At 31.3% G+C, this 15767-nt stretch overlaps 3 protein-coding genes across 11 annotated transcripts in view; 1 reads left to right on the forward strand and 2 right to left on the reverse strand.

The window, feature by feature from the left end:
* Positions 1-155: 155 nt before the first annotated feature.
* On the forward strand, positions 156-3596 carry Caf1-55 (chromatin assembly factor 1 p55 subunit). Its single transcript, XM_029319844.2, is given in 6 exon segments — positions 156-321; positions 1152-1650; positions 1731-1988; positions 2317-2437; positions 2439-2645; positions 2833-3596. Coding segments are annotated over 6 exon segments (1287 nt in total). The 5' UTR covers positions 156-299; the 3' UTR covers positions 3013-3596.
* Slob (Slowpoke binding protein) lies at positions 1893-12919 on the reverse strand. 4 transcript variants are annotated; one of them, XM_029319839.2, is made up of 12 exons: positions 12153-12919; positions 11424-11546; positions 9142-9578; positions 7171-7323; positions 6541-6707; positions 5940-6205; positions 5345-5639; positions 4826-4917; positions 4609-4734; positions 4465-4538; positions 4237-4287; positions 4087-4151 (listed from the first exon to the last, which is right to left on the reverse strand). In XM_029319839.2, coding segments are annotated over exons 3-12 (1584 nt in total). In that variant the 5' UTR covers positions 9501-9578; positions 11424-11546; positions 12153-12919; the 3' UTR covers positions 4087-4150. The 4 variants fall into 4 exon arrangements, with proteins under 4 accessions (XP_029175670.1, XP_029175673.1, XP_029175674.1 ...); XM_029319837.2 differs by lacking the exon at positions 4237-4287 and having other exon boundaries at positions 1893-4151; XM_029319840.2 differs by lacking the exons at positions 4237-4287; positions 7171-7323 and having other exon boundaries at positions 1893-4151.
* A 65-nt stretch (positions 12920-12984) lies between these two features.
* Positions 12985-15767, reverse strand: part of LOC114944100 (non-structural maintenance of chromosomes element 3 homolog) — a 66292-nt gene continuing 63509 nt past the window's right edge. For all 6 annotated transcript variants that reach the window (XM_085482275.1, XM_029319854.2, XM_029319855.2 and 3 more), the window contains exons 3-8: positions 14956-15137; positions 14417-14745; positions 14047-14209; positions 13860-13954; positions 13650-13781; positions 12985-13325 (exon numbers count right to left, since the gene is read on the reverse strand). In XM_085482275.1, the coding sequence (XP_085338401.1) occupies positions 13251-13325; positions 13650-13781; positions 13860-13954; positions 14047-14209; positions 14417-14745; positions 14956-14959 (798 nt within the window). In that variant the 5' untranslated portion in view covers positions 14960-15137 and the 3' untranslated portion in view covers positions 12985-13250. The remainder of the gene's footprint in view (positions 13326-13649; positions 13782-13859; positions 13955-14046; positions 14210-14416; positions 14746-14955; positions 15138-15767) is intronic.

Raw genomic sequence — 15767 nt, forward strand, 5'->3', positions numbered from 1 at the left:
CGAAAAATAATAATAATTATATCGATTTTCCTCCACAAGTTTGTCCAGGCTTAATGCAAAATCCATAAGCTAGGGCGAAGGAGATTCCGGCGCAGCCAATAGGAATCGAGCGTCGCCGATGTCGCCGCATTGCGGACGGGACTTGATGCTTCTCCGGCAATATCGGGCCGAGCGTCTCTCGTTCAAGTGTCGGTGTGACTCTGCTGTGTTTTGTCGATTTTGGCGGGCCGGACTTTGCCAAGCAGTGCTTCGTCCTGCGATCATCTCCTGTCGTCTTCGCGCCTGTCACGGAGGGATAAATGATGACGGACAAGGACGGCGGTAAGGATTCACGTGCTTCTGCCTCTTATTTTTTTTGCCGCGCGATGTTAAACAAATTTGCGAGGCGATCGGCGATTTCCGCGAAAGGACGCCCCGATCTGTCGTTCCGCTGCTCTTTCGCGAAAGAACGTCCGAAAGAACGAACGAATTTTTCTCTTTTTTCTCGCGCTGGTGAATGCGCAAGAAAAATTTGAACGACAACGTGGTTTGTCCGGGTGTGAAAATTCGTGAGAGAGTTTCGCGCTCTCTCGGACACGTTGCCGACACAACGGTTATAAAGCGCCGTGTCAATGGCTCTCGGAAACGAGAATGCCGCCTCTCGATGGGATTTCTAAACGATATAGCGAATGTTTCTGACGATGTAACAAGCCGGTTGAACGCGCCGCGTTCTTGTAATTGTTTTTGCGAAATTGTTGCATTAACGCGCTCGAAACTGAAAACGTACTTCATTCACCATGAGAAATATTCCTTTACTTGGCCGTGGAAATTGCCGTTCGTAATTATGATATATTACGAGTTCATTTATTTAAATTGTATGCAAGTGTTAGGTATTTTTAATTTTTAAAAGTGCACAACGATTGTGTATTTGCATTTAATTATATTGTGCATTTATAATAATTTAAATTTATTTATTTGTGTATAAATTGATATGTATATATTGATATATATATATATATAGAATTTAAAGATATGTACCTTCTGTGATACATTATATTTATATATCTTTTTTATATATATTTATATATAATGTACTTATATATTATCTCATTTATTTGTTTTGTGGACAGAATTTTGATGTATAAAGTTTTAAATAGTTGATAACTGTTTAGAAGGTTTTGACGATGCAGTAGAGGAACGTATTATTAATGAAGAATACAAAATATGGAAGAAAAATACACCCTTTTTATACGATCTGGTGATGACACACGCTCTGGAATGGCCTTCTCTGACTGCCCAATGGCTGCCAGATGTCACCCGGCCAGAAGGAAAGGATTATTCAGTGCATAGATTGATCTTGGGTACCCATACTTCGGATGAACAGAATCACTTGCTCATTGCTAGCGTCCAGCTTCCAAATGAAGATGCGCAGTTTGATGCTTCTCATTACGATAACGAGAAGGGTGAATTTGGTGGATTTGGTTCTGTAAGCGGCAAAATTGAAATCGAGATCAAGATTAATCATGAAGGCGAGGTCAACAGAGCGAGATACATGCCACAGAATCCATGTGTGATTGCAACAAAAACTCCTTCAAGTGATGTGCTTGTATTTGATTATACCAAACATCCAAGTAAACCAGATCCCAATGGAGAATGTCATCCAGATTTGAGGTATGCACGCAATATACTCTTATCATTATTATTTAATTGTATTTGTGTATTTATTATAATGTAATTATACATGTGTGCAGATTACGAGGACATCAAAAGGAAGGCTATGGTCTCTCATGGAATCCGAATCTCAATGGATATCTGCTTAGTGCATCCGACGATCATACAATCTGTCTATGGGACATCAATGCTACCCCAAAAGAAAATCGTGTTATCGACGCTAAAACCATTTTCACAGGCCATACAGCTGTGGTCGAGGATGTAGCTTGGCATTTATTACATGAGTCATTATTCGGTTCAGTTGCTGATGATCAAAAGCTCATGATTTGGGATACTAGGTAATTATTTTAAGTCTTTACATTAATAATATATAATTGTAATAAATATTTTCTAAATAATTTAAGTTTTTAAAAAAAAATTAAAATATTTTAATTTAATTATATTAATAAAATATTGACTTTTTAGATATTAATAGAATATTACATATATATATATTATGTGTTTTTTAAATTAACATAAAAGCAATGTTTAAAAAATTACATATACATAATACACATACAATATTCTATTAATATTTATGAAGTCAATAGTCTCTATTAACATTAATACTTTTAAAATTACGATTATTTAATGATGTACATTATCGTCAAATTTTAATATGTGCAGATGCAACAACACTAGTAAACCAAGTCATACTGTTGACGCTCACACTGCTGAGGTGAATTGTCTCAGTTTTAATCCATATTCCGAATTTATACTGGCTACTGGTAGCGCAGACAAAACTGTTCGCACTTTGGGACTTGCGAAATCTAAAATTGAAGTTACATTCGTTTGAATCGCACAAAGACGAGATCTTCCAGGTTCAATGGTCGCCACATAACGAGACGATATTAGCGAGCAGTGGCACAGATAGACGATTGCATGTTTGGGATCTCAGCAAAATCGGCGAGGAGCAATCGAGCGAGGATGCCGAAGACGGACCACCCGAACTTTTGGTAATAATGGAAATTTAATTGACAAAAAAATTAATAATTAAGAAAGAGAATTTTTAAATAAAAGAACATGTAAATTTCTACTGCTTTCGTTTTCTAGTTTAAATATTTATAATTATTCGCGATTCTTTTGGAATTAAGAATCGAAATATTTAATTCTCATTTTCTTTAAACTAAATATTTTTTACAGTTCATACACGGAGGTCATACCGCAAAAATTAGTGATTTTTCATGGAATCCGAACGAACCGTGGGTTATATGCTCGGTATCGGAGGATAATATAATGCAAGTGTGGCAAATGGCAGAAAATATCTACAACGATGAAGAACCCGAAACACCGGGCAGCGAAATCGAGACTGGCGGTTCATAACGCGGAATGTAATTCGAGTCGTTTTGAATTATCGCCATCGATTGAGGATTATAAGCGCAGCTACAATTGCGCGTCATGTTGTTAAATCTTTTGGTATAACAACTGACACAACACAGACGACGACACACATTTCTTTCCATCGAGAAATAATAATCCTCGCTTTTAATCGATCTAGTGCGTAAATTAACACGAAAGATGTTGTAATTAAGAAAAAAAATTTATCACCATATTTTCGGAGGTTCCATGAACACATTTTGGATAGATAAGATAAACAATAGACATTTTATCGCATTTGACTAAATGGATTTATATCTTCTTGAATGGCAATTGCGAATAGCGAGTATTATTGTTTCACGATGACGACTTGGCTATGTTAAAAAAACAACTGAATAAACTAGCTGGTTGATAAAAGCTAGCTAGAACAGAATAACTGTTAGTTCTACCCGTTATTACAAATCATCTTTTTGTATGAAGGCATTATTTCTCTGTCACAGAAGAGGAAGCTCAAGTAAGATTAGGACATGCCAAGTACTTTTTCTACTTCGTTTTAAGCGTGAATAATAAAGAAATGACCCAAACTCGAATGATGCTTAGTTCAACTTGCGCTTTTCCCAATTTCCTTTATTACTATTTTTTTACGACTTTTTGCTACTATAATCCTCACAGTAATTTAAAACAATTATAAATAGAAAAAAAAAAACAAATATTAGATAGATAGGGAATTGCTGACTTTTTTTCTAGAATTAAATTCAATAATCAGAAAAATAATTATTTTTAACAGCTTACAATTTTTTTTTGTTATCTGTATCAATAAATAAACACGTTCAATACAAAGAAAGCACGCAAATCAATTTCACACTACATTATCATTGTACAAATCTTTTAACAAGCACTTTAATAAAAGCGGTTATGATATAATCATTTCCTTGGCACTTTGCAAGTGTGTATAATAGGAAGTGCACTCTTATTCGAGATAAAATATACATATATATGTGTAGACTTTGTTCCTACATTATAAAGCTGTTTGTGAAAGCTCGTTGTATATCTGCGTGAGTAAGGAGCTGTCGTATTCAGAGCTGTTCATTGATATTCGTTTAGTAATATTTGGTTCAGCGTCTTCGTTGTCGACATTCATAATTCTGAAAAAAAAAGAATAAAGCGCACATATAATGTTTCTTCAATTTTGAATTTATTAATCAGCGCAATTAATTGATCATTCATTACCAAAATCTGCGCGTTAAATGGACATCGCTTATAGAGCGTGTCTTATGCCAGCTGTGTATGCAAAATAAATTATTTGCAATACCAATGATTATTTGTGAATCGAAATTCATACAGATATACACAAGTAGAATTTAATACATTAAATATTATACAATTTAACTTGTTTTATATATATATATATATAAATATATACTTATATAAAATTATAATATAAAAATTTAAACTTACTTTTTTCCAGCGTCTTGCCGTTTAATATCATCAAGCAAGCTCATTATGGAAGGCGTCAAAGTCGGACGAAATACCTGAAGTTAATTAATTGCATTAATTTCGGCAAAGTAAAAATCACATGATGAAAAGAAATTTGATACCTACAGTTACGGCTGAACATCGCATTTCACGAAGATCAATGTTCCTGAAAAGATCATGCATCAACAATTCCTCTATGCTGGTAAAACGATGCTCCGATTCCGTGAATATCAACTCGAGAAACCTTAAGACCTACAATTAAAATATATGGGTATGTATTGGGAGATTCTCATTTTGTGAATAAATTATATATCTGATTGTTATCTTGTTTATCAATTCATACCTGCGGATGCATCTCGAGTTCTGATAACTGGACGGCAGATGGTCTGAAGGTAGATAATTCATAACCGGCACACATTTCGAATAGCATATGTCCTGATAATATAAAAATAATTTATATCATCTATTAATATACAAGATGCTCTCCAAAAACAATAAAATCTTTCGTATAATTAATTTTATTAACCGATAGATTTTTTTGCAAAAAATATTACAAATTCATTATTACATATATTCATTATAAAATATATTATATTTTATTAAAAGAAATCATATTAAAACTTGATTAAAAATTGTAAATACTAAAATAGATGACACATTTATTGAAATATAATATAAAATAATAAAAATAATAAAATGTAACATTACATATCCTAAAAGATCTCACTCAATTGAAACATACAACAAAAAAGAAAAAAATATATATATAATCTATTCTATTAAAAAATATAATTTAAAAAGTAATTGAAAATTATATTAATTTTTTTGAAAATTCTAAATTAATGTTTTGCTTTATATGTACCAAAACAGATAATGTCGATCGAGGTGGAATGCGTTAATCGAGACGTTACAATGGGATGTATTCGACTGGTGAAGCCTAGAAGACTATTCTCTAGACCGGCCAGTCTTGCAACGCCGTTCTGAATCACCACGTTACCGGAATGAAGATGAGTCACCGTAGGAAATCCTCGTTCCTTCAGGAACATCAGTGCTTCCAAAATCTGTCGTCCCATTCGTTGCACCTGCGGTAATGTAAGTCTTTTGCCACGTGCGGCATATTTATGAATCCATTCCTCGTTCCAGCAGTTTCGTTCAATCTGTCAAACAGTATATTTTCCTTAAAAAAATACTTTCTTGGAGATCGGATATGCCGAAACTGTTTTGTGTTCTCAGTAATTAGAAATGAAATGCGTCAATCTCTATATATAGATGTATAACAATTACCTTAATTATTTTACAAAACAATCTTGAAATACTTTTAATTAATATTTCTTTAAGAAAAATGAGCAAAAATCAATTTCAAATCAGGTAAAAAATGTTTAAATAAAATTTGGTACGCGTAATTTTTAACCATTATATAAAATTAAATATTTTTACATCAAAAATGATATACTTACGCCGTATATTAGATCCTTAAGACTACCCTGGTTGATAGGCTGTACCAGGACAATGTACGTTTGGTCCTCGTACTCGAGAAAATCGACGTGAAAAACAGGACAGATGTAAGGGTGTTGTAAGGCCAGGAATAGATTGTTCAGGATATCTTTAGTGGAAGGACAGACGGACAGCGGGCAGCTTCGATTCAATGGCACCAAAGTCAGCAATCTATCCGTCTTCAGGGACGTGTCCCTCACCATGAACCAATATTTGTCCACCCTTGATCCTAAAGGATATTTTAACAATTCTAACAGCATTTCTTTACACAAACTTTTTTAAGACACTTCTTAGGGTCACCAATATAAGAGACAAAAATTAAGTTTCCAAGTACATAAAAAATTGATCGCCTACAAACTTGTTATATTTGAAAACTTACGTTTCTATTTATTAGTAACTTTTTACATTTTTATTTTTTATTTTTCTAAACTTTTTTAATTATTTGTTTCTATTCCGTTTTATAAAAAAATTTATCGAAGAATGCTACGAAGCTTATTTATATATTTTCATTTGTCATTTGGATGTTTCGATGGATTCGAAAAAGAGTGATTGGGAGAGGCTCACCGATATTATTAAGTTGCTTGATGAGAACAAAACGCGGCGTTTTATCGATGTAATCCCGGCAGATTGATAAAGCACGATCGCGAGATTTTTTTTCCATTTCCATGTACTCGACTCCATCCTCGTTGACAGATTTCGATCCATGATTCAACGCCGTGTAACGCCCGTTCCTGTTGAATATATGTAAATTTTTTTAATCATTTATTCATCTCCATTTTTTATTTTTCCATCCGATTTTTTTTCACTCAGAAAATAAAACGCGCGAGCGTTATAATATTATTTTAATTGTATCACGCGATCGAATAAATTATTCTACATTCTGATAGTTCAAGATTCTCGGATTTAAATTATTTTTATATTTATATTATTTTTCTACATTACAGACATATGATTAGAATGCAGTTATCAGATACTAAAATCTTTTTCGAAAAAGTTTTTCGTATAGTTACCACATTAAAGGAAAAAATATATATAATAATAATAAATAAAAAAATGTAAAAGTAGATGTCTTAAGATACTAATTCAGGTAAACATAGTCACATATATATTTCCATGACCTATATTTTTATTTGCCAAAGTTTAATATTATTTTGTATACCTTGTTATATATTATCGTATAAAAAACCTTTTTACCTGTCATCTAAACGTGTTGCGCAGTTTTGTGCTTGCCTGATGGACAATTCGTGTGCATTATCGTGCCTCTGGTTGCAACAAAAGCGGATTAGATTCGCGAGCCACGGATTACGATGCGGTCGCGTGTCACTAACGCGCCAGGTTGCTCTGTGACTGCAAGGGGTTTCATCCAATAAAAAAAAAAGAAAAAAAAGAAAAAGGTCATCGCACACTGTACATCATCGTGTAAGTCAATCTTTATATATATGATGAGACACGATAATTCAATTAAAGATTGTGACACAGAGTGTCTCAGAGGTATCATCGCTATTCCAAGTTATTAGAAAATAAAAAAAAAAGATGAAAAGAAACGAACGAATTTGTCTGGAAATTGCGAAGAATCAAAGAGATGATGAAAAAAATCCAAAACACTCTGTGTGTGCATATTTGCTTTTTACCTGCGCACAGGAATTCGGAAATTTCCGTCTACCCGATCACGATTGTCTATCGCTGGTTCTCGATGATCCTGACTGTTCATCATTATCAATCAGACATTTCCATAAAACGGCATAAACGTCTTAATTATAACGCGATAATAAATTCTCGAAAGAGGAAAATCACTCTAATATATGTCATGAAGGATGTTCGAAGCGATCTCAAAGTTTACAAACAAATACGAAAGCTAGAAGATTCGTATAAATGTAGCGATTGATTTATAGTGAAATATAGATGATACCACAGTAGTTGATATCAGGCAGGATATCACTATATAGAGCAAACGAGGACGGAATCATTAATATAGAGCGACATGAATATTGTCAATCAACCAAATGCCTGTTGATTACTTGTTGAAGCAACAAGTAATAACTGATTCAAAACACACAGCGAGAGAGAGAGAGAGAGAGAGGAGATGCTATACTATTGCTATATTTGAATTATATATATATACATAGCCTGAGGGGATAAATCTCTCGGCGAGGGATTATAGCATATCTCACTTTAGGGAGACAGATGACTGAATTGAACATTACGCGATTTATATTTCACGTTTGATGCAAATTTCTCTTTTACACAAATGTAATCACAGTTGCACGTTCAATATACACAAAAAGAAATAATTTTAATCAATTTTAAATATATCATAAATATATTATTTTTATATAAATGTAATAATCATATTATTTAAAACATATTTCTTAATCTGAGAATATTGATTATTCTGAATTATAATAGATATATCACACAATTTCTAATATATATCTTATATATATATTTTTTCTAATAACTCTCCAATTTTATTAGATTCTAATCATTTTCTCAATATTGCATAATTCATAATTCATTCGCTATATTTTTTTTCAGTTTCATAATTTTTGAACTCTTCTTATATGCAGATTTATAATTTTATAACTCTGTAATATCATTATATCGTATATAACATTTCATCGATCTCTCCTGACTCATAATATTTCATAGATCTTTATCATAACTCATAAATTATAAATTTCTTCGTCAGTTTATCTTAATCGAGAAATTTCGTGCAAGATTAAAACCGATACTTTATTTTTTCTTTCTATTTAACTTGATTTTGTATATATATAATTCTATATATACATCAGGGTGTCCTATAATTTACGAATCATCTGACAGATTCTTGGGATCATTTGGAGACGATTTTTCCTCAGCGAAAATATCGAGAGAGACCATCATTTTTTGCATGTTCCAATTTTTGCTATCATATATCTTTGTAACTAAGCCTTAAATTAAAATTCTATTAAAGTAAACTCTACTTGAAAGTAATTGAAAAACGTGATTTTGCTAATATTTCATTTCTACAAGGCTCACAGTTAGTAAAAAATCCCTTATTTTCAATCATCGCTTATAGCTCGAAAATTATTGGTGCCTCGACATTTTCAATGAGGAAAAATCATCTTCAAATCATCCTAGGAATCTACCATTAACAGATGATTCGTAAATTTCGAATATACTTACTTGACGTCGCCTTGATCCTTGTATCCTCGCGCCGCCGAGACGCGGCTGAAGAGGAGCCGCGCCAGATTGTCCAACTTGTTCGCCAGCTGATTACCCTTGTCGTCCTCGCTCTCGTTGTCGTCCTCGGTGCTCACGCTGCGACCCCGTCTTAGGGAGCCTCTCGCCGAGCTCATCGCCCTGGCGTTCAGCTCTGTGGCGCTTTGCGTCCTGCGATTGACAGCCCGACGACGACGACGAGTGCTCGAGTGACTGGAGCTACGATGCTGGCAGAATCGGTCGTGACCGGTCACCTCCGACTCCCGGTTCCGCTGCCCATCGCCCTCGTCCTTCTTATTTAGGCTTTGATAGAGATTGAACATTTCTCTTCGCGCGCGCCGCAATTTTACGGTTCGATTGGCTTCGCCGAATGCTGATGTCGCTTGGTCCCAGCTTGGTGTCTGAAATATTGTTGCTCGCCCTTATTCCTCTTCGTTAAACTTTAGTCCCGCGGAAGATACGCATCGAATGATGATTCATCAAGCTGTCCCGATGCTTTTATGTTAAATTAAGACATGAATGTTTGATGAGAAACTTGGAGAAGCTGACTGTTCGACTATTTTTTTCTGCGCGCTAATTACTTATTACATATATGTATGACAATGAATTATGACTTATCCTAAGATAAGAATTTAATAGATGTAATATTAATGAGAGATATTGAATTCTTCATATACAAGTAATAAAAGGCATTTTCAGAGATGGTTTGAAATTTTTAAAGATCGAATTTCTCTTTTTAAATAAAATTTAAAGACATAAAAGAATAAGGATTTTCAAAAAATTATTTGATAATTTTTATATACATGCAATGTAACAGTTTATTCAATTTAACTTTTAATTATCTGGTAGTGGAAAAAAATTATTTTGTTGCAATAATAAAATGATTCCAATAAAAATTAGAAATTGTATCATACCACATTTTATTAAATGTTCAAATATTTGTTAAAGATATCGTTTTAATTATTTGTCTAATAATTTTTTTCTATCAGAAAGTTTGTTAACGTGCACGTGTAAATGCTGATGCATTTAATTTATTAAAAATATATAACAAAATATTTTTGAAAAAGATTATTCAATCTAGAAAATATATCATATGAATATGAAACTTCCATAAAATTAATTTGAAATCTCAAATTGTAATCATTTTTTTTTAAACAAACGAAATAATTTATTCTCTGCATTTGTTTTTACTAAAAACCAGCATCTTTTATATATATTATTAAATGCAATGATAGAGAGAAAAGAGATGTTCTGATTTTATAATTGGCAGCGTTTACCTTCGTAAAGGAGAATAATAATAAAGAAAAAAAAATTGTATAATTGATTCTCTCTCTCGGGACTCTTCGAGAAAAACGCTTCCTTTAACAGCTTTTTATAAATTGTTGGATTTTTCCTCTGACCTTTTATCGGTTTAATTTCACAATCGAAGCAAATTATTGCTAGTCAACGTCGCAAAAGATACACGCGAATACATTATTAAAGCGCGGAATCGTTTTGCTATTAATAACGCTCTCGAAATTCCAGATCGATATGAAGCGAATAAACGCGTCCGCTCAAAACACCTATTATTTGTCAGAATATTCTATCCTGAGGTCGCAGATATTTGAAAAATCCACTTGTATAAAAAGAAAAAAATGGTACAAAGAAAGATTCTCCTTAAGAATATTACGTCATTAGATTAGCATTTTTCTATATGCAGGAGAGATCTGTTATCTTATATATTCTATAATATATTCTCTTTTATGAAATAAGAAATGCTGAAAATGATATGGATTTGAAACGTGTTTATGACAAAACTGCATTAATATAATTAATAATACCAAGGACTACCTTTTATGAAATTTATTATTAAGCCTAAGTAATCGGAAAAGTATATTGATCGCTTAAAATAATTCATATTGTATGCACATAATTCATGAGTCAATATAGTACAAGTTATATTTCTGTGAACTATAATATCTATTAAATTTTCTCTTTGCTTTCTCCTGAAATTTCTAAATTTTAAAATAGAAATTAAAATGATAATATAAATAAGAAATATGATACGAGAGAGAAAATTAATATTTCATTAATTATAAAATTAATAACTTTATTACTTTTTTCTTATATTTTTTTATTAATGTTATTACATTTAATATCACAATTAAATTAATGCAGCGCTTTTAAGCCACTTTTCTCCTTATAATTCTCTATGCAGGACTTAATATTTAATCGATTGCCAACGGTTTAATTCATCGCTTACTTACCGTTGAGAAATATGAATCGAGCCCTTTGATATTGAATTATCTTGATGTTGAAAATCGACAAAATATCACAGAGGATTGGTTGGTCCGTAGAATCGTTGGTCAAAAAAATTTCCGCGCGTGATACTATTAGAAAAAAAGAAAATATATAAATATTTATACATATTAAATTAATAAAAAATTGTTTTTAATAATCTCCTATATATATATATATATATATATATATATATATATAACTCTATGTTAATCAATTTGATCTACAAAATATTATCGTAATATAGTGGAAATAAAATGTTACTGAAAATTTATTTAATGACATTTTTTATAATTTACAAAAAAAGAATAAAATATATTCTCATAGCATATCTCGAAATATTGTGAATTCTATGCGTACTCGAAAATACGATATATATACAGGAGGATCGATAAAAGTCATATACATATTGTATTTTTAAAGGAAATTCCATAGGAAGAGATATTAATTTTTTAAATAAATAAAATAGAAAAAGAAATATATTATATTTCTCTCATATACAAAAAAATCTAAAAAAATTTAACTCAGCATTAAACATTTGAAACGATAATCTAAGGCGTGTTTTATCATTTTTTATAACAAATTTCTTCCCTACATATCGCGCAGACATTTTTATACATAAGACTCTGTAAAAAAAAAAAAAAAAAATAAATAAATTTTCTTATCAAAAACACTAATAAAAAATCAGGTTGTCGTACCGAATCGAAAGCGCGACGATCCTCCGATTTTTCCCGGGGCAGGTGCAATGTACTCGAAGTTCGAGTTTCCGTGCTATCGACCCGGTGCGCGGTGGAACCGTAGGGCAGTGTACGGCGCGCGTGGACTTCCAACGCGTGTTCCGCCGCGGCGGAATCGCGACTTCAGACGGACGACGCGATGACGTCGGCGCCGCGCCGAGCAGCAGCGAGGCTGGGTGGACACTGATGTGATGGAGAGAGCGCGCGAGGAGAGATCCCCGGCGGCGGTGTGGCCGACCGACCCGGCGCGACACAGATTCCGTTCCGTTCTGCACAACCCCACCTTCCCGCGCTCCTTCACCCTCCGAAAGGGTGAGGCGAGGTAAATGGCACGAATGGCACACGAGGGAACGAAACTCTCTTCAAAGTTTCCCTTTCTTCCTTCTTCTTCTTTTTATTTTTTCCCTCGGTAGAGTACAAATGTAGACGTGATCCAACTTGATGAGGTCTAATCTTGGATTCATCTGCGACTAGAAAAACGATTTTACATATGCGAAACGAGATGACACAGATTTGGAAATGTGTGCTATCTAAATTCCTGTGTACACAAGTACAAATTATATTATATGATCTCTGATCTTGTAAAACGATTGTAGAAAGTAAGCGTAAATTTTGAAATTTTTAATTCTCTTTATATAGTTTTTAAGTAGAAATAAAGTGGATTAAGCACAATTCCGGGAACGTGCTGTTTTGCGAGTCTTTATTTTTCTCGCTTGAACTTGATCCCACACAAACTATAATCCTCGCAGTTTTAGGGTTGCTTCTCAGGGACGTGAAATCGTAAGTAAATCAATCTAGAAATATAGTATCATTTAATTATACACATATCTCTTTCAACAAAATTAAAATATATCTTATCCTATATATAAGTTACATTGCTTTGTTTTATATAAATTCTTTATCTAGATATTGTATTTTAAATAATACATTTTTTGGTATCTCTTTCTCAGTGTCTCTTTCTCATAGTTTTCTTTCGTAAATTTTTTATGAATAAAAATAAAAAAATAATAGTAATAATGTCTTTAATTAATATTTTTATCATTTTTTCAATTATAATATTTATTTTTTGTTTCGTTCTTGTTCACTCATAACTTTATATTGTAATTTCCAATTATTCGGAGAAACGCCATATATCTGCAATTAATATAATATATGTATGTATGTGTATATATATATATATATGTAGCGACATTATGTATCATTGTTTCATATAAGATAATACAAAGAAATATATATATATATATATATATATATATATATATATATATATATATATATATATATTCACACATTGATTTAATCTTAATCATATTTTTTAGAAAAAATAAAAAAATATAAAATTAAAAAAAATGTAATTTAGTATATCTAATAAGTTTGTTCTTTTACATGTACATATATCAATGTATGCATGTATGTACACATAAAAAAATTATTGTGAACATATAATTTTGAGCTTACATCTGCCACAAACTGCAAGACGGAGCGATAAGTCAACTCATTTTCTGCTCGGGCTCCCCATATATACTCCAATCGTGATTGATCATTCTTATCTACTGATTTTTTTTCAAGATATCTCTCATTTACAAAATCCTATATATATGAATAAATAACATTTAAATATCCATTATTTTGTATATGATAAAATTTTATAATCATGTCATTTCTTACTACTGTCACCAATTGTTTCACATCACCAAAGTATTCATTTTGGAAACTGTTGTTAGTTATGATACCGAGACTGCGCAGAAAATTCCATAACATATCTGAAAAAATATTTACATTTATCAAATATTTTCATATTATTGTTATTTAATAAAATATATAAACAATAAATATCTTAAATAAGTAAAATCACCTTCTTGGCATGCTTCGCCATGCATAAAAATGTGAACAAGCACAAGATACAATAGCACCTGCTTATTGCTATTTTGGAAAATGAGATGTGGAAGATTGTTTTCCATCTTATTCGCCAATATGTATCTATTATTTTCGATTTCTACCAGTTCAAATCCGAATACCTTTCATCGAAAATCAATAATTTCATAAATATTTTTATAATTTTAAGAATAAAGAACATACAATTTTAAAAACATAATTTAATGTCAAATGTCAAAATAAGAAAGTTTCAATTTCAGAATAATTGTACAATTATATATATATATATATATATATATATATATATATATATATATAAAATAGTAATTAAAATGCATGGATAAATATACCTCAAACAATTCCCTGTTCACTTTCTCCATAATTGTATGGAACAATTTGTTACTTCCGTTCAGTACATTTTTAACGATGTGTGCCTTTTGTATAGGCTGTTTATTCTTATCTGCCGCAAACAAATATCTTATTACACTGCTAACTAATTGCATTTTCTCTTGTGTATCCAAGTCTTGCGAGCCCATCATCTGTGATTCTCGGAGGGATGTATTTCTACTGCTTCGTTGTGATAAGACATCAATCTGACTACTTGGGCCAGGTTGATCTTGTGATAAAAACATGTCATTGCTACTCTCTCTCATGCTTCGAGTATTTCTTCTTGTTTTACCTATAAACGCAATCATCATCCATTATACTCAATAAAAATAATGATAGCAATCAGTGCCATTCTCTATAACTTGGAAACAAAAAGAAGCTAATATTCATAAAAATTATAAAAATTCTCTTAAATTATAATTTTTTTAGATATATTCATACAAAAAAAAGATAGCATTGTTTTGTTTCCAAGAATGGATATATAATAAAAATATATTCTTACCCATTTTGGCAAGTGTTAAAGATTGACAAACATCACTTTGAAACTAAATTTCCCACGTTGCGTATTTTGTGAAATATATATATCGAGATATTTCAAACTCTTTTCAAATCGAATATGCACGAGATGCACTTATGCCTGTTTATGCCGCTCAAAGTTGCTCCATTTTGAATAACTGCTTCCCTCTGTAAACAATCACGAAGATTAATTTGAATAGCTTGAAATGTTCGCTGTTCATTAGCGCCCTCTTAGAAAATATTGTAGAATGGAAAGCTGTGAGTCATTTGAAGTACGGATGGTAAAGAAGAAAATTACTTTATGTATACTATATATATGTATATGTAAACAAACAAATAAGAGAAAGTAAATTTTGAGAATAGAAAATAATTATTATAAAAAAATTAAGTAACAATATTACTATACATTTGGGATATTATTTTAGAATAAATATAATTTTTATTTCTATTATATGTGTGTATATATAATTTTAATTCGCACGAAATTTTATTTTATTTTTGACACAAATTAAATCATTAAATTATTGTTAATTAAATTTTAAAACAAAAATATATTATAAAAATTAAAATAGTAATATGTCATAAATTATATGTTATTATATAATACTTTATTCGCGATCAATATTTTTTGACAGAAATCAGCTGATTAAAAAAATTCTTTAAACTCGATTAATATTTTTGACAGTTATCAGCTGATTTCTGATAACTACCAAAATTAATAATTGTCAAAAATATTAATCGAGTTTAGGTATATATATGTATTTCCTAATATATTAATTATTTAAAACATATTATTTA

Source organism: Nylanderia fulva, unplaced genomic scaffold, assembly GCF_048542155.1.
Source record: "Nylanderia fulva isolate GAGA-0341 unplaced genomic scaffold, ASM4854215v1 Scaffold20, whole genome shotgun sequence".
Lineage (NCBI taxonomy): Eukaryota > Metazoa > Arthropoda > Insecta > Hymenoptera > Formicidae > Nylanderia > Nylanderia fulva.